The sequence below is a fragment of the Oncorhynchus kisutch genome, linkage group LG15 (genome assembly GCF_002021735.2).
Source record: "Oncorhynchus kisutch isolate 150728-3 linkage group LG15, Okis_V2, whole genome shotgun sequence".
NCBI classification, from domain to species: Eukaryota; Metazoa; Chordata; class Actinopteri; order Salmoniformes; family Salmonidae; genus Oncorhynchus; species Oncorhynchus kisutch.
This window is the reverse complement of record NC_034188.2, coordinates 4,250,014-4,277,453: the sequence shown is the minus strand read 5'-3', so window position 1 is coordinate 4,277,453 and position 27,440 is coordinate 4,250,014. Positions and strand designations below refer to the sequence as shown.

At 43.9% G+C, this 27,440-nt stretch overlaps 1 protein-coding gene across 7 annotated transcripts in view; it reads left to right on the top strand.

The window, feature by feature from the left end:
* The window catches only part of LOC109885524 (PDZ and LIM domain protein 7), a 123,787-nt gene that overhangs the window by 69,404 nt on the left and 26,943 nt on the right, over positions 1 to 27,440 (top strand). For 6 of the 7 annotated variants that reach the window (XR_004202971.1, XR_004202970.1, XR_004202969.1 and 3 more), the window contains exons 4-5: positions 4,986 to 5,013; positions 8,048 to 8,232. Coding sequence is in view for 4 of the 7 variants with exons in the window: in XM_031789491.1 (XP_031645351.1) it covers positions 4,986 to 5,013; positions 8,048 to 8,232 (213 nt within the window). In the remaining 3 variants the exon portion in view is untranslated. Of the gene's footprint in view, positions 1 to 4,985; positions 5,014 to 8,047; positions 8,233 to 14,709; positions 14,755 to 15,554; positions 15,710 to 18,739; positions 18,777 to 22,027; positions 23,053 to 27,440 lie in introns of those variants that run through there. The other variant, XM_031789494.1, reaches the window with a different exon arrangement.

The window sequence follows — 27,440 nt, the reverse complement described above, 5'->3', positions numbered from 1 at the left end:
ACATACTATACACCACACACTGACTGTCTGGTATATACTGTACATACTATACACCACACACTGACTGTCTGTATATACTGTACATACTATACACCACACTGACTGTCTGGTAATATACTGTACATACTATACACCACACTGACTGTCTGGTATATACTGTACATACTATACACCACACTGACTGTCTGGTATATACTGTACATACTATACACCACACACTGACTGTCTGGTATATACTGTACATACTATACACCACACTGACTGTCTGGTATATACTGTACATACTATACACCACACACTGACTGTCTGGTATATACTGTACATACTATACACCACACACTGACTGTCTGGTATATACTGTACATACTATACACCACACACTGACTGTCTGGTATATACTGTACATACTATACACCACACTGACTGTCTGGTATATACTGTACATACTATACACCACTGACTGTCTGGTATATACTGTACATACTATACACCACACACTGACTGTCTGGTATATACTGTACATACTATACACCACACACTGACTGTCTGGTATATACTGTACATACTATACACCACACACTGACTGTCTGGTATATACTGTACATACTATACACCACACACTGACTGTCTGGTATATACTGTACATACTATACCCCACACTGACTGTCTGGTATATACTGTACATACTATACACCACACTGACTGTCTGGTATATACTGTACATACTATACACCACACTGACTGTCTGGTATATACTGTACATACTATACACCACACGCTGACTGTCTGGTATATACTGTACATACTATACACCACACGCTGACTGTCTGGTATATACTGTACATACTATACACCACACGCTGACTGTCTGGTATATACTGTACATACTATACACCACACGCTGACTGTCTGGTATATACTGTACATACTATACACCACACGCTGACTGCCTGGTATATACTGTACATACTATACACCACACGCTGACTGTCTGGTATATACTGTACATACTATACACCACACTGACTGTCTGGTATATACTGTACATACTATACACCACACACTGACTGTCTGGTATATACTGTACATACTATACACCACACACTGACTGTCTGGTATATACTGTACATACTATACACCACACACTGACTGTCTGGTATATACTGTACATACTATACACCACACACTGACTGTCTGGTATATACTGTACATACTATACACCACACTGACTGTCTGGTATATACTGTACATACTATACACCACACACTGACTGTCTGGTATATACTGTACATACTATACACCACACTGACTGCCTGGTATATACTGTACATACTATACACCACACACTGACTGTCTGGTATATACTGTACATACTATACACCACACTGACTGTCTGGTATATACTGTACATACTATACACCACACTGACTGTCTGGTATATACTGTACATACTATACACCACACTGACTGTCTGGTATATACTGTACATACTATACACCACACTGACTGTCTGGTATATACTGTACATACTATACACCACACTGACTGTCTGGTATATACTGTACATACTATACACCACACACTGACTGTCTGGTATATACTGTACATACTATACACCACACTGACTGTCTGGTATATACTGTACATACTATACACCACACTGACTGTCTGGTATATACTGTACATACTATACACCACACTGACTGTCTGGTATATACTGTACATACTATACACCACACACTGACTGTCTGGTATATACTGTACATACTATACACCACACTGACTGTCTGGTATATACTGTACATACTATACACCACACTGACTGTCTGGTATATACTGTACATACTATACACCACACACTGACTGTCTGGTATATACTGTACATACTATACACCACACACTGACTGTCTGGTATATACTGTACATACTATACACCACACTGACTGTCTGGTATATACTGTACATACTATACACCACACTGACTGTCTGGTATATACTGTACATACTATACACCACACACTGACTGTCTGGTATATACTGTACATACTATACACCACACACTGACTGTCTGGTATATACTGTACATACTATACACCACACTGACTGTCTGGTATATACTGTACATACTATACACCACACGCTGACTGTCTGGTATATACTGTACATACTATACACCACACTGACTGTCTGGTATATACTGTACATACTATACACCACACACTGACTGTCTGGTATATACTGTACATACTATACACCACACACTGACTGTCTGGTATATACTGTACATACTATACACCACACTGACTGTCTGGTATATACTGTACATACTATACACCACACACTGACTGTCTGGTATATACTGTACATACTATACACCACACTGACTGTCTGGTATATACTGTACATACTATACACCACACTGACTGTCTGGTATATACTGTACATACTATACACCACACTGACTGTCTGGTATATACTGTACATACTATACACCACACTGACTGTCTGGTATATACTGTACATACTATACACCACACTGACTGTCTGGTATATACTGTACATACTATAAACCACACACTGACTGTCTGGTATATACTGTACATACTATACACCACACTGACTGTCTGGTATATACTGTACATACTATACACCACACACTGACTGTCTGGTATATACTGTACATACTATACACCACACTGACTGTCTGGTATATACTGTACATACTATACACCACTGACTGTCTGGTATATACTGTACATACTATACACCACACACTGACTGTCTGGTATATACTGTACATACTATACACCACACACTGACTGTCTGGTATATACTGTACATACTATACACCACACACTGACTGTCTGGTATATACTGTACATACTATACACCACACACTGACTGTCTGGTATATACTGTACATACTATACACCACACTGACTGTCTGGTATATACTGTACATACTATACACCACACTGACTGTCTGGTATATACTGTACATACTATACACCACACTGACTGTCTGGTATATACTGTACATACTATACACCACACTGACTGTCTGGTATATACTGTACATACTATACACCACACACTGACTGTCTGGTATATACTGTACATACTATACACCACACACTGACTGTCTGGTATATACTGTACATACTATACACCACACTGACTGTCTGGTATATACTGTACATACTATACACCACACTGACTGTCTGGTATATACTGTACATACTATACACCACACTGACTGTCTGGTATATACTGTACATACTATACACCACACACTGACTGTCTGGTATATACTGTACATACTATACACCACACTGACTGTCTGGTATATACTGTACATACTATACACCACACACTGACTGTCTGGTATATACTGTACATACTATACACCACACACTGACTGTCTGGTATATACTGTACATACTATACACCACACACTGACTGTCTGGTATATACTGTACATACTATACACCACACTGACTGTCTGGTATATACTGTACATACTATACACCACTGACTGTCTGGTATATACTGTACATACTATACACCACACACTGACTGTCTGGTATATACTGTACATACTATACACCACACACTGACTGTCTGGTATATACTGTACATACTATACACCACACACTGACTGTCTGGTATATACTGTACATACTATACACCACACACTGACTGTCTGGTATATACTGTACATACTATACACCACACTGACTGTCTGGTATATACTGTACATACTATACACCACTGACTGTCTGGTATATACTGTACATACTATACACCACACACTGACTGTCTGGTATATACTGTACATACTAGACACCACACTGACTGCCTGGTATATACTGTACATACTATACACCACACTGACTGCCTGGTATATACTGTACATACTATACACCACACACTGACTGTCTGGTATATACTGTACATACTATACACCACACACTGACTGTCTGGTATATACTGTACATACTATACACCACACACTGACTGTCTGGTATATACTGTACATACTATACACCACACTGACTGTCTGGTATATACTGTACATACTATACACCACACGCTGACTGTCTGGTATATACTGTACATACTATACACCACACTGACTGTCTGGTATATACTGTACATACTATACACCACACTGACTGTCTGGTATATACTGTACATACTATACACCACACACTGACTGTCTCTGTTAGCTTGACTGCTGGTGCCTGTAGACAACACTACAAGAAACATACAAGGTCAGTCTCTAACCATCCTCTGTTGCGCACAGCGGCTGTTTTAATTACGTGTCTTGTTAATTTGTTTGCACTGATGAAGGCATAAGGCAGACACATATTGCTATTTGATTTGGTTTTATTAGCTCAACTTTCACTGGTTGTATTCTGTTGAACATGGATTAACTTTATATAATTAACTTTATATAATTGAATAACTTTAGCGTTATTTGGTGCATCTCTGCCTCCTTGAGTAATTCTTCTTCATGGGTTTTGAGTATGTAGTTTTGGAACTCATATGTTTTCTCTCCCGGCTGCCTTTCATTCAAGCCTGAAGCGCTAACCCTCATACTGGCTTTTCCACCTGTCTGACAAAACGGCACATTTTAGAGTGGCCTTTTATTGTCCCCCAGCACAAGGTGCACCTGTGTAATGATCATGCTGTTTAATCAGCTTCTTGAAATGCCACATCTGGTCAGGTGGATGGGTTATCTTGGCAAAGGAGAAATGCTCACTGACAGGATGGTAAAACAATTTGTTCACAAAATTTGAAAGAAATAAGCTTTTTTTGGGGCATATGGAACATTTCGGTGTTATTCTATTTCAGCTCATGAAACCTGCGACCAACAATTTAAATGTTGCGGTTTTATATATTTTTTGTTCAGTATAAATGAAGGTTTTATAGGATCTACTACTGTGACTTTCTAACACTTATTTTCAAGCATTTTCTTTCAGAGCTTTCCATGCGGGTGGTGATCAGAAGGTAAGAGGGCCTTGCATCCCAAACACCACCCTTATTCCCTGTATAGTGCACTACTCTATCAGGCCTGCATCCCAAACACCACCCTTATTCCCTGTATAGTGCACTACTCTATCAGGCCTTGCATCCCAAACACCACCCTTATTCCCTGTATAGTGCACTACTCTATCAGGCCTGCATCCCAAACACCACCCTTATTCCCTGTATAGTGCACTACTCTATCAGGCCTGCATCCCAAACACCACCCTTATTCCCTGTATAGTGCACTACTCTATCAGGGCTACATCCCAAACACCACCCTTATTCCCTGTATAGTGCACTACTCTATCAGGGCTACATCCCAAACACCACCCTTATTCCCTGTATAGTGCACTACTCTATCAGGGCTCGGGCCAAAAGTAGTAATCTACACATGGAAAAGGGTTTCATTTAATTTAATGTCTGTGTTGTCTTAACCTCACACCTCCTGAAACACTGTGATGCTTCTGCAATGTGAATCAACAGATCCCGGTCTTCACTAGGCAGTAAAGAAACAGTCCTGTCTGGTCCATAGTCCACTGATATATTATCCTGTCTATGACAGTGCTTAGATAGTTGCCCCCTTCAGGCTGTTAATATTGCATTGTGGTGTCGGATGAGAGGGAATCACTTTGTTTGTCTTCTAATGGCCTCCCTTAACAACATACCACCATCTCCTCCTCCTCCTACCACCACCTCCTCCTCCTACCTCCTCTTCCTCCTCCACCACCTCCTCCTCCTACCTCCTCTTCCTCCTCCACCATCTCCTCCTCCTCCACCATCTCCTCCTCCTACCGCCTCCTTCTCCTACCATCTCCTCCTCCTCCTACCACCACCTCCTACCTCCTCTTCCTCCTCCACCATCTCCTCCTCCTACCGCCTCCTTCTCCTACCATCTCCTCCTCCTACCTCCTCCTCCTCCTACCGCCTCCTCCTCCACCATCTCCTCCTTCTCCTCCTCCTCCTCCACCTCCTCCTCCTACCTCCTCTTCCTCCTCCACCATCTCCTCTTCCTCCTCCTACCTCCTCTTCCTCCTCCACCATCTCCTCCTCTTCCTCCTCCACCATCTCCTCCTCCTCCACCATCTCCTACCACTTCCTCCTCCTCCTACCGCCTCCTCCTCTTCCTCCTCCACCATCTCCTCCTACCGCCTCCTCCTCCTACCATCTCCTACTGCCTCCTCCTCCTACCTCCTCTTCCTCCTCCACCATCTCCTCCTCTTCCTCCTCCACCATCTCCTCCTCCTCCACCATCTCCTACCACTTCCTCCTCCTCCTACCGCCTCCTCCTCTTCCTCCTCCACCATCTCCTCCTACCGCCTCCTCCTCCTACCATCTCCTACTGCCTCCTCCTCCTCCACCATCTCCTCCTCCTACCATCTCCTCCTCCTCCTCCTCCTACCATCTCCTCCACCACCTCCTCCTTCTCCTACCTCCTCTTCCTCCTCCACCATCTCCTCCTACCGCCTCCTCCTTCTCCTACCATCTCCTCCTCCTACCGCCTCCTCCTCTTCCTACCTCCTCCTCCACCATCTCCTCCTCCTACCATCTCCTCCTCCTACCATCTCCTCCACCACCTCCTCCACCACCACCACCACCTCACAGTTAAATTAACTCCATCATAGTGATTCAATCCCCCATCAGGCTCGTAGCACACATTGCATAAGCAGCAGACAGGAGTTTGATGTGTTGAATGAAATGATTATACTATTAGTTAAACAGATGTGTGTGGCCCTAAAGAGCTTTGCACAATCCCAGACTCAAGAATATGTCCAAGGCAACATAAACTTTCATTTCGACCCAATTTATTCATTATCGTGCAAAGTTCATAGTTCGAGCCCTAGTATATAAATGCCTGTATTATTTGAATTGAGGACCGTACAAGTAAACATGGATGTCCTAGTCTCTCTGACACTAATGAGACAACACTGTATAACTCAAAATGTTCAGTGAACATTTTGGAATCTATTTAAGTGTGTTAAGTGTCATAGCCAAGCTAACAGAGACAGAGGAAGATCCTAGCCAAGCTAACAGAGACAGAGGAAGATCCTAGCCAAGCTAACAGAGACAGAGGAAGATCCTAGCCAAGCTAACAGAGACAGAGGAAGATCCTAGCCAAGCTAACAGAGACAGAGGAAGATCCTAGCCAAGCTAACAGAGACAGAGGAAGATCCTAGCCAAGCTAACAGAGACAGAGGAAGATCCTAGCCAAGCTAACAGAGACAGAGGAAGATCCTAGCCAAGCTAACAGAGACAGAGGAAGATCCTAGCCAAGCTAACAGAGACAGAGGAAGATCCTAGCCAAGCTAACAGAGACAGAGGAAGATCCTAGCCAAGCTAACAGAGACAGAGGAAGATCCTAGCCAAGCTAACAGAGACAGAGGAAGATCCTAGCCAAGCTAACAGAGACAGAGGAAGATCCTAGCCAAGCTAACAGAGACAGAGGAAGATCCTAGCCAAGCTAACAGAGACAGAGGAAGATCCTAGCCAAGCTGACAGACACAGAGGAAGATCCTAGCCAAGCTGACAGAGGAAGATCCTAGCCAAGCTGACAGAGGAAGATCCTAGCCAAGCTGACAGAGACAGAGGAAGTGCACTACTCGTGCACTACTATGGGTGGTCAATGGGCCAGAAGTAGTTGGGAAGTGTCCCAGTTGGATGTGTTGAGCTCTCTCCTCCCTCCACGGAGAGAGAGAGACGGAGCTGGCCTTGGCAAGGCCTCGTTCTTGCAACACAGACTGTAATTATGATGTAATGAGCCCTGTTTAGGCTAACCTCTCTTAACGACATACCTCCTCCTCCTCCTCCTCAACCGAGCTGGTTTCCAAGCAGCAGATATGGGAGTGTGTGTGTGTCTCTGTCTGTGTCTCTGTGTGTGTGTGTGTAGTATAGTACACACGTATGCTTAGCTAGGGACTGCACAATTAATGCACAAATGCACATGTGTGTTTGTCTTAACTGCATGTTATTTGCTGTGGTTTTTTTCCCCCCTGTCTCCCCCCTCTCTCACACCCTGTAGGATTCACTCGCCCCCGCCTCGGTTCAGCCCAAATACTCCTTCGCCCCCAGCACCGCTATCAACAAGATGGCGCGACCATTCACGCCGGGCGGCGGCAACACGGTCATTAAACCAGTGACATACGCCCCTAAAGTTAACACCCCGGCCTCAGCGCCGCCCGCCAGCATGCTACAGCCACACAACGGGTAGGTACACAAACAAACAAACACAACCAAACATGCAAACACGACTCCTCCTCTGAGAGAGAGGACAGACCAAACACGACTCCTCCTCTGAGAGAGGGGACAGACCAAACACGACTCCTCCTGTGAGAGAGAGGACAGACCAAACACGACTCCTCCTCTGAGAGAGAGGACAGACCAAACACGACTCCTCCTCTGAGAGAGAGGACAGACCAAACACGACTCCTCCTCTGAGAGAGAGGACAGACCAAACACGACTCCTCCTCTGAGAGAGAGGACAGACCAAACACAACTCCTCCTCTGAGAGAAAGGACAGACCAAACATGACTCCTCCTCTGAGAGAGAGGACAGACCAAACACGACTCCTCTGAGAGAGAGGACAGACCAAACACAACTCCTCCTCTGAGAGAGAGGACAGACCAAACACGACTCCTCCTCTGAGAGAGAGGACAGACCAAACACGACTCCTCCTCTGAAAGAGAGGACAGACCAAACACGACTCCTCCTCTGAGAGAGGAAAGACCAAACATGACTCCTCCTCTGAGAGAGAGGACAGACCAAACACGACTCCTCCTCTGAGAGAAAGGACAGACCAAACACGACTCCTCCTCTGAGAGAGGGGACAGACCAAACACGACTCCTCCTCTGAGAGAGAGGACAGACCAAACACGACTCCTCCTCTGAGAGAGAGGACAGACCAAACACGACTCCTCTGAGAGAGAGGACAGACCAAACACAACTCCTCCTCTGAGAGAGAGGACAGACCAAACACGACTCCTCCTCTGAGAGAGGGGACAGACCAAACACGACTCCTCCTCTGAGAGAGAGGACAGACCAAACACGACTCCTCCTCTGAGAGAGAGGACAGACCAAACACGACTCCTCCTCTGAGAGAGAGGACAGACCAAACACGACTCCTCCTCTGAGAGAGAGGACAGACCAAACACGACTCCTCCTCTGAGAGAGAGGACAGACCAAACACGACTCCTCCTCTGAGAGAGAGGACAGACCAAACACGACTCCTCCTCTGAGAGAGAGAGGACAGACCAAACACGACTCCTCCTCTGAGAGAGAGAGGAAAGACCAAACACGACTCCTCCTCTGAGAGAGAGGACAGACCAAACACGACTCCTCCTCTGAGAGAGAGGACAGACCAAACACGACTCCTCCTCTGAGAGAGAGGACAGACCAAACACGACTCCTCCTCTGAGAGAGAGAGGAAAGACCAAACATGACTCCTCCTCTGAGAGAGAGGACAGACCAAATGTTTTCACGGGATTTGAGTTAAACAAGTCATTCATGTAACTCTCTGGGGAGTAGAAATTGCTGACTGCACATTTCAAGAGGGAAGGTTAAGTTGTCGTATGATCTGAGGATCTAATCAGAAGATGTCTTCTCCTGGTCTGTTGGGACCAGACTGTTGAGTAGAATACAGGAAATAAAATGAACTTCCAACAGCCGAATGTTTCAACTGTGTCTTATTGGCTAGAGAGAGAACATTCTCTTTGTCTTATTGGCTAGAGAGAGAACATTCTCTTTGTCTTATTGGCTAGAGAGAGAACATTCTCTTTGTCTTATTGGCTAGAGAGAGAACATTATCTTTGTCTTATTGGCTAGAGAGAGAACATTCTCTTTGTCTTATTGGCTAGAGAGAGAACATTCTCTTTGTCTTATTGGCTAGAGAGAGAACATTCTCTTTGTCTTATTGGCTAGAGAGAACATTCTCTTTGTCTTATTGGCTAGAGAGAGAGAGAACATTCTCTTTGTCTTATTGGCTAGAGAGAGAACATTCTCTTTGTCTTATTGGCTAGAGAGAGAACATTCTCTTTGTCTTATTGGCTAGAGAGAGAACATTCTCTGTCTTATTGGCTAGAGAGAGAACATTCTCTGTCTTATTGGCTAGAGAGAGAACATTCTCTTTGTCTTATTGGCTAGAGAGAGAACATTCTCTTTGTCTTATTGGCTAGAGAGAGAACATTCTCTTTGTCTTATTGGCTAGAGAGAGAACATTCTCTTTGTCTTATTGGCTAGAGAGAGAGAGAGAACATTCTCTTTGTCTTATTGGCTAGAGAGAGAACATTCTCTTTGTCTTATTGGCTAGAGAGAGAACATTCTCTTTGTCTTATTGGCTAGAGAGAGAACATTCTCTTTGTCTTATTGGCTAGAGAGAGAACATTCTATTTGTCTTATTGGCTAGAGAGAGAGAGAACATTCTCTTTGTCTTGTTGGCTAGAGAGAGAGAACATTCTCTTTGTCTTATTGGCTAGAGAGAGAACATTCTCTTTGTCTTATTGGCTAGAGAGAGAGAGAGAACATTCTCTTTGTCTTATTGGCTAGAGAGAGAGAGAGAACATTCTCTTTGTCTTATTGGCTAGAGAGAGAGAGAGAGAACATTCTCTTTGTCTTATTGGCTAGAGAGAGAGAGAGAGAACATTCTCTTTGTCTTATTGGCTAGAGAGAGATAGAGAACATCCTCTTTGCCAGTATCCCATTGAGGCGGGTGGGTTTGCAACTCAATATTAGGAAGGTGTCCTTAATGTTTTGTACACTCAGTATATAGCTCTGGTCAAAGGTTGTGCCCTACTTATAAAGTACCTTAAACTACCCAGGGTGGTCTGACCAGGTGTTACTGTTCCAGATTGGGGGGGCCTTAAACTACCCAGGGTGGTCTGACCAGGTGTTACTGTTCCAGATGGGGGGGGGGGCCTTAAACTACCCAGGGTGGTCTGACCAGGTGTTACTGTTCCAGATGGGGGGGGGGGGCTTAAACTACACAGGGTGGTCTGACCAGGTGTTACTGTTCCAGATGGGGGGGCTTAAACTACACAGGGTGGTCTTACCAGGTGTTACTGTTCCAGATGGGGGGGGGGGGGCTTAAACTAGCCAGGGTGGTCTGACCAGGTGTTACTGTTCCAGATGGGGAGGGGGGGGGGCCTTAAACTACACAGGGTGGTCTGACCAGGTGTTACTGTTCCAGATGGGAGGGGGGGGGGGGGGGGGCTTAAACTACACAGGGTGGTCTGACCAGGTGTTACTGTTCCAGATGGGGGGGGGGGGGATATCCAGGCTTTTATACAAACCCTTTTGGAAGATTCCTCCAATCAGGAGGGAGTAGGAAATCCAGAGTCCTCCAATCAGGAGGGAGTAGGAAATCCAGAGTCCTCTGATCAGGATTTCTAGATAACCTGGCAGTTTGGGGAAAGTTTGAAGGAGTTTGCTAACCTTGTTCCATGTCTGATACTTGGTTCACGGTCTGGGGTTTACGGTTGGGGGAAGGGATAGGATGGGTTAAGGTCTGACTTTTTGGAAAGGTCTAGATGTTGTCTGTGACTGTATTTAGCCGCGCTGTGCTGTGCTCAGGATCCTTTCGTTTAGAATCTGCTGAGCTGTCAGGATGGTTTTTACTGTGGTGGTGCTGTGTTACCGAACTAGCCTTACTTGGAGAAGTCACACGGACATGAACCCCTGGCCTGTATAGCGCTCATTCTTCCACGGTCTAAAACACGTCATAGATAGAGAGAGATAAAGGTTAGAAACACGAGCAAGTTGTTATGAACCGTTGAGGCCACGTCTGTATTCTGTCTCAAATGCAGCATTACTGAGAAAGAGAAAATGAGGGTTTATGACACTAGAAACGGTTGACGCTATTGTGAAAATAGCTCCAACTTCAACCAGTGTTTTTTACAAGACCATATGAATCTCATCTTTGAAGAGTCATACAATTGTCGTAAACAGTTTTAAAGATGCAGTATAAATTTGTTTTTGAAAAGTTATTAAATTACACACTTAAGTACTTGAAGTTTAAAGGAGTAGTCTGTCCTCCAGCCGTCTGTCCTCCAGCCGTCTGTCCTCCATCCGTCTGTCCTCCATCCGTCTGTCCTCCATCCGTCTGTCCTCCAGCCGTCTGTCCTCCAGCCGTCTGTCCTCCAGCCGTCTGTCCTCCAGCCGCCTGTCCTCCAGCCGTCTGTCCTCCTGCCGTCTGTCCTCCAGCCGCCTGTCCTCCAGCCGCCTGTCCTCCAGCCGTCTGTCCTCCATCCGTCTGTCCTCCAGCCGTCTGTCCTCCAGCCGCCTGTCCTCCAGCCGCCTGTCCTCCAGTATGTTTTGTGGATTAGGTTGCCCTCCACATTATTCAGCAGGATACTAAACTGCCACTCCTTCACACAGCTGTTTTCTTTATGACAGAGGACAACTCCTACTGTTCCTGTTCAGAACGAATCTGTGACCTGCTACAAGGCAGGGTTATATGGGATACCATTTGGGTCTTGGCGTTTTTCAGTAAAAAAAAAGAAGAAGATGCACACCAAATAACACTATTTGACGCATCAGCTACGCTTGTTGACCAATCAAGAACCTGAATATGACTGAAGGTCACATTTTAATAATTGAACACGTTCATAAATGTTGTTTTCACTAAGTTATTACAGATTTACTACACCATATTTCATATCTAACAGCGATTCACCAGTTCGTTATGATGCTGGTAGTGTTTTGTCTTTACGTACCTGCCGCTGCCAAACGAGTCAGACTCTGGGACGGTGTTGGTCAGGAAAAAAAGATAGCTAGCTGATGGACGCAGACAATGTTTTCCCCCTAAAACATATCAAAATGATATCTGTTTCAGTAGCTATATTTGGCTAACTATCTAGCTACACGTTGTCGTCTAAAATTCCTCTAATTTATAAGACAGTTTTTGTATTTGGTTGGTAATGGTCACATTAACGTTAGCTTGTGGCAACAAGGCTAGGCAACTGGCTAGCTTTTTTACTTCGTTATCTAGCTGGCCAGTTAAGTTCATGAACAAGTGGCTGCCTAGCTAATACTTAGTCATTGCTAATAATATTGAAAATGATTGCAGTTTCTGGTCATTGTTTTAAGGCTGGTTGCATTGCTTCCAGACAGGTACCAAGCTAAAGATGGCTAGCTGACGCGTCGAATAGTGTTAATTCGACGTAACTTTTTTTTGACGTGCAAATACGCAAACAGCGTTCTATAGGGTTCGGGTCAATTCCATTTCCATTCAGGAAGTAAACGGAAATTCCAAGGAAAATTGAGGAAAATTGGAATTACCAGTTTACTTCCTGAGTTGAAATGAAATATATCCCAATCCTTCTGTCAGATTTTTTATTCTTCAGAAAACCAGGTTGAATTTGAGGCCTTTCCACTACACAGTAGTAATCTAGTTTATGGGCGTGATAGATTGTTTGGGTGATACGGAACAAAGCAGGGAACGTGTCCAATGTCTAGGCATGTTGTACACTAGCAGGTCTGGTGTATTTGCACAGAGCTGTCATGATGTCATCAGTCCAATCACACACCATTTATTACTATATTGTTATAGAATGCAAGGGACATATTTGGCTTTATGGTTGGTCGTAAATAACTTTACTTTCTGCGTAGATATTGGAATTGTACACCATTTGATGGATTTAAAAATACAGGTCAGATAATTATTGTAAAAAAAACATTTAAAAAAAAAAGTGTTTTTAAACAAAGGAGAAATAAATACATCGTTTTAGAAGTTAATTAAAGTTAACACTCAATGCAGACATCAACTTGAAACGGATCTGTTCTGAATCAGGGAGAGGGAGACGGGGACACGATGCGTTCCAGATGTGTCACACAGCCTGCCTTTTGTGTGACAGCCATCGGAACACCCCGTGCTGTCACTCTGACAGAACCCGTCAACAATGAAAACCTGTGTGTGTTTTCACCCCACTGCACGATACTCTGCATCCCACAACGTCTCTGTCTCCTCACTGTTGACTGTTCTCTGCAACTATTGTCGATTTGACAAGTTCTAACAAAACTGTTGTCTTGTTTTTCCAAACTGACCCCCCCCCCATCTTCTTTCTGTTCTCTCTTCTCCTTTTCTCCTCTCTCCTTCTCCTCCTCTCTCGTTCTCTTCTTCTCCTCCTCTCTCCTTCTCTGTTATCTCCTTTCTTCTTCTCTTCCTTCACTCCGCAGATGGATGAGAAGTCAGTAAACTCTCTTTACTTCCTTTTTACTTGAATGTTAAATCATAGACTTCCTGTCAGTATCTGAGCTAGTGGTTAGTAATGATTAGTGAAGGTTTTTCTCTTAGCAGTAGTAACAGTAACAATGTTCAGCAGTGACATAGTTCAGCAGTAACATAGTTCATTAATTCTTTATCTAACAGTATGTCTCTCATTCTCCTGTCATTTCTTGTTCCCTCTGTCTTCTACTACTCTCCTCTTCCTCCTGCCCTCCCTCCTTTCTTCCCCTCTTCCTCCTGCCCTCCCTACCTCCCTCCTCTCAACCTCTATTCTTGCCCACCCTCCCTCCCTCCTCTCATCCTCTCCTCTCTTCTGTTCCTCTTCCTCTCATCCTCTCCCTCCTGCCCTCTTCCTCCTGCCCTCCCTCTTTCCACTCTCCTCCTCCCTCTCCTCTTCCTCCTGCCACTTCCCCCCTTATTTTCTTCATCCCTGCCTCATCTACTCCTCGTCCTCCTCCCCCCTGCAGAGATGATCAAGCTTTCTATGACCGCCAGATTTACCAACACGAGAAGTAAGAGACAGATGCATTATGGTCCAACCTATTTGACCGCTGGTCACTAGAGCCATGCTAGAGGGGACATATTGACACGTAGGAACGGTGTCAGAGGGGACATATTGACACGGTGTCAGAGGGGACGTATTGACACGGTGTCAGAGGGGACGTATTGACACGGTGTCAGAGGGGACGTATTGACACGGTGTCAGAGGGGACGTATTGACACGGTGTCAGAGGGGACGTATTGACACGGTGTCAGAGGGGACGTATTGACACGGTGTCAGAGGGGACGTATTGACACGGTGTCAGAGGGGACGTATTGACACGGTGTCAGAGGGGACGTATTGACACGGTGTCAGAGGGGACGTATTGACACGGTGTCTATATAGTAGTGTGTCTATATAGTAGTGTGTCTATATAGTAGTGTGTCTATATAGTAGTGTGTCTATATAGTAGTGTGTCTATATAGTAGTGTGTTTATATAGTAGTGTGTTTATATAGTAGTGTTTTGTTGGAACGTTGTGGGAACGTTGAGCGTGTATTATGCATGGTCCGTTTAACGTTATATTAACATTGTGGTGACGTTGGGGTGTGTACTAGGCACGGTTTGTTATGTTAACGTTGTTGGAACGTTGTGGGAACGTTGAGCGTGTACTATGCATGGCCCGTTTAACGTTATATTAACGTTGTGGTGACTTTGGGGTGTGTACTAGGCACGGTTTGTTATGTTAATGTTGTTGGAACGTTGAGCGTGTACTGTGCATGTTCCGTTCAACGTTATATTAACGTTGTGGTGACGTTGTGGTGTGTACTAGGCACGGTCTGCGGGTGGAAGGCATCCCCATGTTCATCCCCAACGACCGCAGCAAGAAGAGGCTGATCGAGGACACTCAGGATTGGCAGCCCCACACAGGCACTACCCAGTCCCGGTCCTTCCGCATGCTGGCCCAGCTCACAGGCACCGACTACAGTGAGTCAGTGGTCGAGAGAGAGAAGACCCTCTTCAACATAAAAAATATCAACAAATTGGCGAGGGCACTAGAACAGTCTGCAGCAACCGGGCCTCACCTTGCCGGACTTGGAAATCAAATGTCTCCTGTTTGCTGATGATCTGGTGCTTCTGTCACCAACCAAGGAGGGTCTACAGCAGCACCTAGATCTGTCCCCAACCAAGGAGGGTCTACAACAGCACCTAGATCTGTCCCCAACCAAGGAGGGTCTATAGCAGCACCTAGATCTGTCCCCAACCAAGGAGGGTCTACAGCAGCACCTAGATCTTCTGCACAGATTTTGTCAGACTTGTGCCCAGATAGACAGTGAATCTCAGTAAGACAAAAATAGTTGTTTAAAAAAAAAATGTCCAGTAGCCAAGACAACAATTACAAATTTAAAAATAGACTGGCTGCCCTAGAGCACATAAAGAATTACACCTACCTCAGCCTAAACATCAGCACCACAGGTAACTTCCACAAGGATTTGAAGGATCTAAGAGACGAGGCCTCTTAGAAGTGCCTTCTACACCATCAAAAGGAACATCAAACTCTATATCCCAATTAGGATCTGGCACAAAATACTTCAATCTGTTATTCAACCCATTGCCCAGAATGGTTGTGAGGTCTGGGATCTTACTAACCAACCAAAAATTCACAAAACCCACCACAAATCCCTCACCTACAGAGAGATATACATGGAGATGAATCTCCTCAGCCAGCTGGTTCTGGGGCTCTGTTCACAAACAGACCATAGACTTCCTGTCGGACAGAAAACACATTTAGACTAAACCATATTATAAGGAAGCAAAAAGATAACAGTTTTACATACTGGAAAGGATCAACTAAAAAACAGAGCAAACTAGAATGCTATTTGGCCCTAAACAGAGAGTACACATTGGAAAGGATCAACTAAAAAACAGAGCAAACTAGAATGCTATTTGGCTCTAAACAGAGAGTACACATTGGAAAGGATCAACTAAAAAACAGAGCAAACTAGAATGCTATTTGGCTCTAAACAGAGAGTACACATTGGAAAGGATCAACTAAAAAACAGAGCAAACTAGAATGCTATTTGGCTCTAAACAGAGAGTACACAGTGGCAGAATACCTGACCACTGTGACTGACCCTAAACAGAGAGTGGCAGAATACCTGACCACTGTGACTGGCCCTAAACAGAGAGTACACAGTGGCAGAATACCTGACCACTGTGACTGACCCTAAACAGAGAGTGGCAGAATACCTGACCACTGTGACTGACCCTAAACAGAGAGTGGCAGAATACCTGACCACTGTGACTGGCCCTAAACAGAGAGTACACATTGGCAGAATACCTGACCACTGTGACTGACCCAAACTTGAGGAAAGCTTTGACTATGTACAGACTGAGTGAGCATAGCCTTGCTATTGAGAAAGGCCGCCGTAGGCAGACATGGCTCTCAAGAGAAGACAGGCTATGTGCACACTGCCCACAAAATGAGGTGGAAACTGAGATGCACTTCCTAACCTCCTGCCTAATGTATGACCATATTAGAGAGACATATTTCCCTCAGATTACACAGATCCACAAAGAATTAGAAAACAAATTAAACATTGACAAACTCCCATATCTGTTCGGCGAAGTAATGCAATGTGCCGTCACAGCAGCAAGAGGTGTGGCCTGTTGCCATGAGAAAAGGGCAACCAGTGGAGAACAAACAACATTGTAAATATAAACTATATTTATCTGTTTATTTATCTTCCCTTCCACACTTCAACTACTTGAACATTGTTACAATACTGTACATAGACAATTATATACCATTTGACATTTCTCTATTCTTTAAAACATGTAAGTGTAGTTGAGAGAAAGGTGTCAGTGGTCCAAAGAGGACGAGAAGCCCAGGAGAGAGGGTGATAATGTTTACACGGGGCCCCAGATGGGGCTAGATGCCCAGGAGAGAATGTTTACACTGGGCCCCAGATGGGACTAGAGGCCCAGGAGTGAGGGAAAGAATGTTTACACGGGGCCCCAGATGGGACTAGAGGCCCAGGTGTGAGGGAAAGAATGTTTACACGGGGCCCCAGATGGGACTAGAGGCCCAGGAGTGAGGGAAAAAATGTTTACACGGGGCCCCAGATGGGACTAGAGGCCCAGGAGTGAGGGAAAGAATGTTTACACGGGGCCCCAGATGGGACTAGAGGCCCAGGAGTGAGGGAAAGAATGTTTACACGGGGCCCCAGATGGGACTAGAGGCCCAGGAGAGAATGTTTACACGGGGCCCAGATGGGCCTAGAGGCCCAGGAGAAAGGGAGAGAACGTTTACACGGGGCCCCAGATGGGACTAGAGGCCCAGGAGAGAGGGAGAGAATGTTTACACGGGGCCCCAGATGGGACTAGAGGCCCAGGAGAGAGGGAGAGAATGTTTACACGGGGCCCCAGATGGGACTAGAGGCCCAGGAGAGAGGGAGAGAACGTTTACACGGGGCCCCAGATGGGACTAGAGGCCCAGGAGAGAGGGAGAGAAAGTTTACACGGGGCCCCAGATGGGACAAGAGGCCCAGGAGAGAGGGAGAGAATGTTTACACGGGGCCCCAGATGGGACATGAGGCCCAGGAGAGAGGGAGAGAACATTTACGCGGGACCCCAGATGGGCCTAGAGGCCCAGGAGAGAACGTTTACACGGGGCCCCAGATGGGACTAGAGGCCCAGGAGAGAGGGAGAGAAAGTTTACACGGGGCCCCAGATGGGACAAGAGGCCCAGGAGAGAGGGAGAGAATGTTTACACGGGGCCCCAGATGGGACATGAGGCCCAGGAGAGAGGGAGAGAACGTTTACACGGGGCCCCAGATGGGACTAAAGGCCCAGGAGAAAATGTTTACACGTGGCCCCAGATGGGACTAGAGGCCCAGGAGAGAGGGTGAGAACGTTTACACAGGGCCCCAGAAAGGAGTCAATGGTTGTATCTTAACATCAGTGTAAAATGTAATCAGGTCGTTCTGATACTGTGTTTCCCCCTGGCTCTCTCAGTGCAGGACCCAGACGATGAGACAATGAAGAGGGCCAGGTAAACAGCCTGTGTGTTTATAAAACCTGTGTGTTTATAAAGCTATGCCTGTGTGATATCTACAGCTGCCTGGTTTAGTCTGTGTGATATCTACAGCTGACTCTGGTTTAGTCTGTGTGATATCTACAGCTGACTAGTTTAGTCTGTGTGATATCTACAGCTGACTGGTTTAGTCTGTGTGATGTCTACAGCTGACTGGTTTAGTCTGTGTGATATCTACAGCTGACTGGTTTAGTCTGTGTGATATCTACAGCTGACTGGTTTAGTCTGTGTGATATCTACAGCTGACTGGTTTAGTCTGTGTGATATCTACAGCTGACTGGTTTAGTCTGTGTGATATCTACAGCTGACTGGTTTAGTCTGTGTGATATCTACAGCTGACTGGTTTAGTCTGTGTGATATCTACAGCTGACTGGTTTAGTCTGTGTGATATCACATCTAGTTGGTGTGTGAGTTATACATGTGGTTTGGTGAGATATACAGATGGTTTGGTGAGTTATACAGATGGTTTGGTGAGATATACAGGTGGTTTGGTGTGTGAGATATACAGGTGGTTTGGTGTGTGAGATATACAGGTGGTTTGGTGAGAGATATACAGGTGGTTTGGTGAGATATACAGGTGGTTTGGTGAGAGATACAGGTGGTTTGGTGAGATATACAGGTGGTTTGGTGAGATATACAGGTGGTTTGGTGAGTTATACAGGTGGTTTGGTGTGTGAGATATACAGATGGTTTGGTGAGATATACAGGTGGCTTGGTGAGATATACAGGTGGTTTGGTGAGATATACAGGTGGTTTGGTGAGATACATGTGGTTTGGTGAGATATACAGGTGGTTTGGTGAGATATACAGGTGGTTTGGTGAGATATACAGGTGGTTTGGTGAGATATACAGGTGGTTTGGTGAGAGATACAGGTGGTTTGGTGAGATATACAGGTGGTTTGGTGAGATATACAGGTGGTTTGGTGAGTTATACAGGTGGTTTGGTGTGTGAGATATACAGATGGTTTGGTGAGATATACAGGTGGTTTGGTGAGATATACAGGTGGTTTGGTGAGATATACAGGTGGTTTGGTGAGATACATGTGGTTTGGTGAGATATACAGGTGGTTTGGTGAGATATACAGGTGGTTTGGTGAGATATACAGGTGGTTTGGTGAGAGATACAGGTGGTTTGGTGAGATATACAAATCTTTTTCCAGGACCACTTTCCCGTATTGAGTTGTGATGTGGTTTTACCGTAATGAGTTGTGGATGTGGTTTTACCGTAATGAGTTGTGGATGTGGTTTTACCGTAATGAGTTGTGGATGTGGTTTTACCGTAATGAGTTGTGGATGTGGTTTTACCGTAATGAGTTGTGGATGTGGTTTTACCGTAATGAGTTGTGGATGTGATTTTACCGTATTGAGTTGTGATGTAGTTTTACCGTATTGAGTTGTGATGTAGTTTCACCGTATTGAGTTGTGATGGTTGTGATGTAGTTTTACCGTATTGAGTTGTGATGGTTGTGATGTAGTTTCACCGTATTGAGTTGTGATGTAGTTTTACCGTATTCAGTTGTGATGTGGTTTTACCGTATTGATTTGTGATGTAGTTTTACAGTATTGAGTTGTGATGTAGTTTTACCGTATTGAGTTGTGATGTAGTTGTACCGTATTGAGTTGTGATGTAGTTTCACCGTATTGAGTCGTGATGTGGTTTTACCGTATTGAGTCGTGATGTGGTTTTACCGTATTGAGTTGTGATGTGGTTTTACCGTATTGAGTTGTGATGTAGTTTTACCGTATTGAGTCGTGATGTAGTGTGATGTGGTTTTACCGTATTGAGTCGTGATGTGGTTTTACCGTATTGAGTTGTGATGTAGTTTTACCGTATTGAGTTGTGATGTAGTTTTACCGTATTGAGTTGTGATGTAGTTTTACCGTATTGAGTCGTGATGTAGTTTTACCGTATTGAGTCGTGATGTAGTTTTACCGTATTGAGTCGTGATGTAGTGTGATGTGGTTTTACCGTAATGAGTTGTGATGTAGTTTTACCGTATTGAGTTGTGATGTAGTTTTACCGTATTGAGTTGTGATGTAGTTTCACCGTATTGAGTCGTGATGTAGTGTGATGTGGTTTTACCGTATTGAGTTGTGATGTAGTTTTACCGTATTGAGTCGTGATGTAGTCTGATGTGGTTTTACCGTATTGAGTCGTGATGTGGTTTTACCGTAATGAGTTGTGATGTAGTTTTACCGTATTGAGTTGTGATGTAGTTTTACCGTATTGAGTTGTGATGTAGTTTTATCGTATTGAGTTGTGATGTAGTTTCACCGTATTGAGTTGTGATGTAGTGTGATGTGGTTTTACCGTAATGAGTTGTGATGTAGTTTCACCGTATTGAGTTGTGATGTAGTGTGATGTGGTTTTACCGTATTGAGTTGTGATGTAGTTTTACCGTATTGAGTTGTGATGTAGTGTGATGTGGTTTTACCGTATTGAGTTGTGATGTAGTTTTACCGTATTGAGTTGTGATGTAGTTTTACCGTATTGAGTCGTGATGTAGTGTGATGTGGTTTTACCGTAATGAGTTGTGATGTAGTTTTACCGTATTGAGTTGTGATGTAGTTTTACCGTATTGAGTTGTGATGTAGTTTTACCGTATTGAGTTGTGATGTAGTTTTACCGTATTGAGTTGTGATGTAGTTTCACCGTATTGAGTCGTGATGTAGTGTGATGTGGTTTTACCGTATTGAGTTGTGATGTAGTTTTACCGTATTGAGTCGTGATGTAGTCTGATGTGGTTTTACCGTATTGAGTCGTGATGTAGTGTGATGTGGTTTCACCGTAATGAGTTGTGATGTAGTTGTACCGTATTGAGTTGTGATGTAGTTTTACCGTATTGAGTCGTGATGTAGTGTGATGTGGTTTTACCGTATTGAGTCGTGATGTAGTGTGATGTGGTTTTACCATATTGAGTTGTGATGTGGTTTTACCGTATTGAGTCGTGATGTAGTGTGATGTGGTTTCACCGTAATGAGTTGTGATGTAGTTTTACCGTATTGAGTCGTGATGTAGTTTTACCGTATTGATTTGTGATGTAGTTTTACCGTATTGAGTCGTGATGTAGTTTTACCGTATTGAGTCGTGATGTAGTTTTTCCGTTGCATGGTGAATCCTGTGTCTGTTCGACATATTTCTGTCTTCATTTCCTCCCACTTTTCTCTCTCCCCACCTCTCTCTCTTCTCTTTCTCTCGGGGTGGTTAGGGAAAAGTTCCTTACAGAGATTCAGAGCCCCCGTTACGCCCGTCTGAGGGACTGGCACCACGAGAGGTCCGCACGCGCCCTCAACATCAAGTCCTGAGCATCACCACGGCAACATGCAAAGCCGGGCCTGAGCCCTAAGCGATCGATAGCCATCACGACGACGACGACTCAAACGATGAGCCCGATATTCAACGAATGGCAGATAACACACAGATATACAGAGAGAGGAAGAAGAAACAAGTTTATTTCATCGATCAAATAGAGGATCTATGATCACTAATCAATGCGTCTGTCACCTCCTTGACTTGAGCAGTCAGTGTTGATAACCTTGTGTTTGTAGCAGACCTGGGAGCCAACACATACGTCAAATATATTGATTGATTGATTGATCAAATACCTGAGGTGTGTCGGGGGGGTTAACTTCGGGCCTGTCCCAAATCAAGTGCACCTCAAGATTTCTACATTATTTGACGTATGTATCTGACCCAGGGCTGGGTTGTATGTTAGGAGGGGAGGGGGGGTACACAGCTGTTGGAACAGCGCTGTTCAGGCTGTTCTTCCTGTTCTATTCTTTATTCTGTTATTCTGATTCTGTAGTTCTAGTTCTGATTCTGTAGTTCTAGTTCTGATTCTGTAGTTCTAGTTTTGATTCTGTAGTTCTAGTTTTGATTCTGTAGTTCTAGTTCCGATTCTTTAGTTCTAGTTCTGATTTTGTAGTTCTAGTTCTGATTTTGTAGTTCTAGTTCCGATTCTGTAGTTCTAGTTCTGATTTTGTAGTTCTAGTTCCGATTCTGTAGTTCTAGTTCTGATTTTGTAGTTCTAGTTCTGATTTTGTAGTTCTAGTTCTGATTTTGTAGTTCTAGTTCCGTCGTCTTTTGATCTGTAAACTCTGTCTTTATTAGATCTGTGTTTTCAGGTCTCTTTTTTTCTGTTTTCATGTTCTGAACTCCACTTGTTCTTCAGGCACCTCCCTCTGATAAGAGAAATAAATCTGTACTGCTGTTATCTGAAAACAGCTCCTCCTCCCCCTGCTTTCTGTCATGTATCTTTCTTCCTTCTTTGCAGTACTGTCCCCTATACTGTCCCCTATACTGTCCCCTATACTGTCCCCTATACTTTCCACTATACTGTCCACTATACTGTCCACTATACTGTACTGTCCACTATACTGTACTGTCCACCATACTGTCCACTATACTGTCCACTATACTGTCCCCTATACTGTCCACTATACTGTCCACTATACTGTCCACTATACTGTACTGTCCACTATACTGTCCCCTATACTGTCCCCTATACTGTCCACTATACTGTCCACTATACTGTCCACTATACTGTCCACTATACTGTCCCCTATACTGTCCACTATACTGTCCCCTATACTGTCCACTATACTGTCCACTATACTGTACTGTCCACCATACTGTCCACTATACTGTCCACTATACTGTCCACTATACTGTCCACTATACTGTCCACTATACTGTACTGTCCACCATACTGTCCCCTATACTGTACTGTCCCCTATACTGTACTGTCCACCATACTGTCCACTATACTGTCCACTATACTGTACTGTCCACCATACTGTACTGTCCACCATACTGTCCCCTATACTGTCCACTATACTGTACTGTCCACCATACTGTCCCCTATACTGTACTGTCCCCTATACTGTCCACTATACTGTACTGTCCACCATACTGTCCACTATACTGTACTGTCCACCATACTGTCCCCTATACTGTACTGTCCCCTATACTGTCGACTATACTGTCCACGATACTATACTGTCCACCATACTGTCCCCTATACTGTCGACTATACTGTCCACGATACTATACTGTCCACCATACTGTCCCCTATACTGTCCACAATACTGTCCACTATACTGTACTGTCCACCATACTGTCCACTATACTGTACTGTCCACCATTCTGTCCCCTATACTGTCCACTATACTGTCGACTATACTGTCCACGATACTATACTGTCCACCATACTGTCCACTATACTGTCCACCATACTGTCCACTATACTGTCCACTATACTGTCCACTATACTGTACTCCACCATACTGTCCACCATACTGTCCACTATACTGTCCACTATACTGTACTCCACCATACTGTCCACCATACTGTCCACTATACTGTCCACTATACTGTACTCCACCATACTGTCCACCATACTGTCCACTATACTGTCCACTATACTATACTGTCCACTATACTGTCCACTATACTGTCCACTATACTATACTGTCCACTATACTGTACTGTCCACCATACTGTACTGTCCACTATACTGTACTGTCCACCATACTGTACTGTCCACTATACTATACTGTCCACTATACTGTACTGTCCACTATACTGTACTGTCCACCATACTGTCCACTATACTGTACTGTCCACTATACTGTACTGTCCACCATACTGTCCACTATACTGTCCACCATACTGTCCACTATACTGTACTGTCCACCATACTGTCCACCATACTGTCCACTATACTGTACTGTCCACTATACTGTACTGTCCGCTATACTATACTGCCCACCATACTGTCCAATATACTGTACTGTCCACCATACTGTCCACCATACTGTCCACTATACTGTACTGTCCACCATACTGTCCACTATACTGTCCACTATACTGTACTGTCCACCATACTGTCCACCATACTGTACTGTCCACCATACTGTCCACTATCCTGTCCACTATATTGTACTGTCCGCCATACTGTCCACTATACTGTACTGTCCACTATACTGTACTGTCCACCATACTGTCCACTACACTGTCCACTATACTATACTATACTGTACTGTCCACCATACTGTACTGTCCACTATAATGTACTGTCCACCATACTGTCCACTATACTGTACTGTCCACCATACTGTACTGTCCACCATACTGTCCACTATACTGTCCACTATATTGTACTGTCCGCCATACTGTCCACTATACTGTACTGTCCACTATACTGTACTGTCCACTATACTGTACTGTCCACTGTACTGTCCACTACACTGTCCACTATACTATACTGTACTGTCCACTATACTGTACTGTCCACCATACTGTCCACTATACTGTACTGTCCACCATACTGTCCACTATACTATACTGTCCACTATACTGTACTCCACTATACTATACTGTACTGTACTGTACTCCACTATTCTGTACTGTACTCCACTATACTGTACTGTACTCCACTATACTATACTCCACTATACTGTACTCCACTATACTGTACTCCACTATACTGTACTCCACTGTACTGTACTCCACTATACTGTACTCCACTATACTGTGCTCCACTATACTGTACTCCACTATACTATACTCCACTATACTGTACTCCACTATACTGTACTCCACTATACTGTACTCCACTATACTGTACTCCACTATACTGTACGCCACTATTCTGTACTCCACTATACTGTACTCCACTATACTGTACGCCACTTCTGTACTCCACTATACTGTACGCCACTATACTGTACTCCACTGTACTGTACTCCACTATACTGTACGCCACTATACTGTACTCCACTATACTGTACTCCACTATACTGTACGCCACTATACTGTACGCCACTATTCTGTACTCCACTATACTGTACTCCACTATACTGTACGCCACTATTCTGTACGCCACTATACTGTACTCCACTATACTGTACTCCACTATACTGTACTCCACTATACTGTGTCCGCAATACTATACTACCATACTATACTGTACTCTGCAATACTATACTACCATGCTATACTGCACTCTGCAATACTATACTGTACACCACAATACCATAATACTCTACTGTAGTCTGCAATACTATACTACCATACTATACTACACTCTGCAATACTGTACTGTACTCTGCAATACTATACTACCATACTATACACTACAATGCCATAATACTATACTGTACTCTGCAATACTATACTACCATACTATGCTGTAGTCTGCAATACTATACTACCATACTATGCTGTACCCTACAATACCATAATATTATACTGCACTCTGCAATACTATACTGCCATACTGTACTCCGTAATACTATACTACCATACTATACAGTGCAATACTATACTACCATACTATGCTGTACACTACAATACCATAATACTATGCTGTACACTACAATACCATAATACTATACTGTACTCTGCAATATTATGCTACCATACTATGCTGTACACTACAATTCCATAATACTATACTGTACCATGCAACACTACATTCTGACCACTTTCACATACTGTACATCTTCCACTCCTCTGTAAAACATCTACACTATACTACCATGTGACTACTTTCACATACTGTACATCTTCCACTGCTCTGTAAAACATCTACACTATACTACCATGTGACTACTTTCACATACTGTACATCTTCCACTGCTCTGTAAAACATCTACACTATACTACCATGTGACTACTTTCACATACTGTATATCTTCCACTCCTCTGTAAAACATCTACACTATACTACCATGTGACTACTTTCACATACTGTACATCTTCCACTCCTCTGTAAAACATCTACACTATACTACCATGTGACTACTTTCACATACTGTACATCTTCCACTCCTCTGTAAAACATCTACACTATACTACCATGTGACTACTTTCACATACTGTACATCTTCCACTCCTCTGTAAAACATCTACACTATACTACCATGTGACTACTTTCACATACTGTACATCTTCCACTCCTCTGTAAAACATCTACACTATACTACCATGTGACTACTTTCACATACTGTACATCTTCCACTCCTCTGTAAAACATCTACACTATACTACCATGTGACTACTTTCACATACTGTACATCTTCCACTGCTCTGTAAAACATCTACACTATACTACCATGTGACTACTTTCACATACTGTACATCTTCCACTGCTCTGTAAAACATCTACACTATACTACCATGTGACTACTTTCACATACTGTACATCTTCCACTCCTCTGTAAAACATCTACACTATACTACCATGTGACTACTTTCACATACTGTACATCTTCCACTCCTCTGTAAAACATCTACACTATACTACCATGTGACTACTTTCACATACTGTACATCTTCCACTGCTCTGTAAAACATCTACACTATACTACCATGTGACTACTTTCACATACTGTACATCTTCCACTGCTCTGTAAAACATCTACACTATACTACCATGTGACTACTTTCACATACTGTACATCTTCCACTCCTCTGTAAAACATCTACACTATACTACCATGTGACTACTTTCACATACTGTACATCTTCCACTCCTCTGTAAAACATCTACACTATACTACCATGTGACTACTTTCACATACTGTACATCTTCCACTCCTCTGTAAAACATCTACACT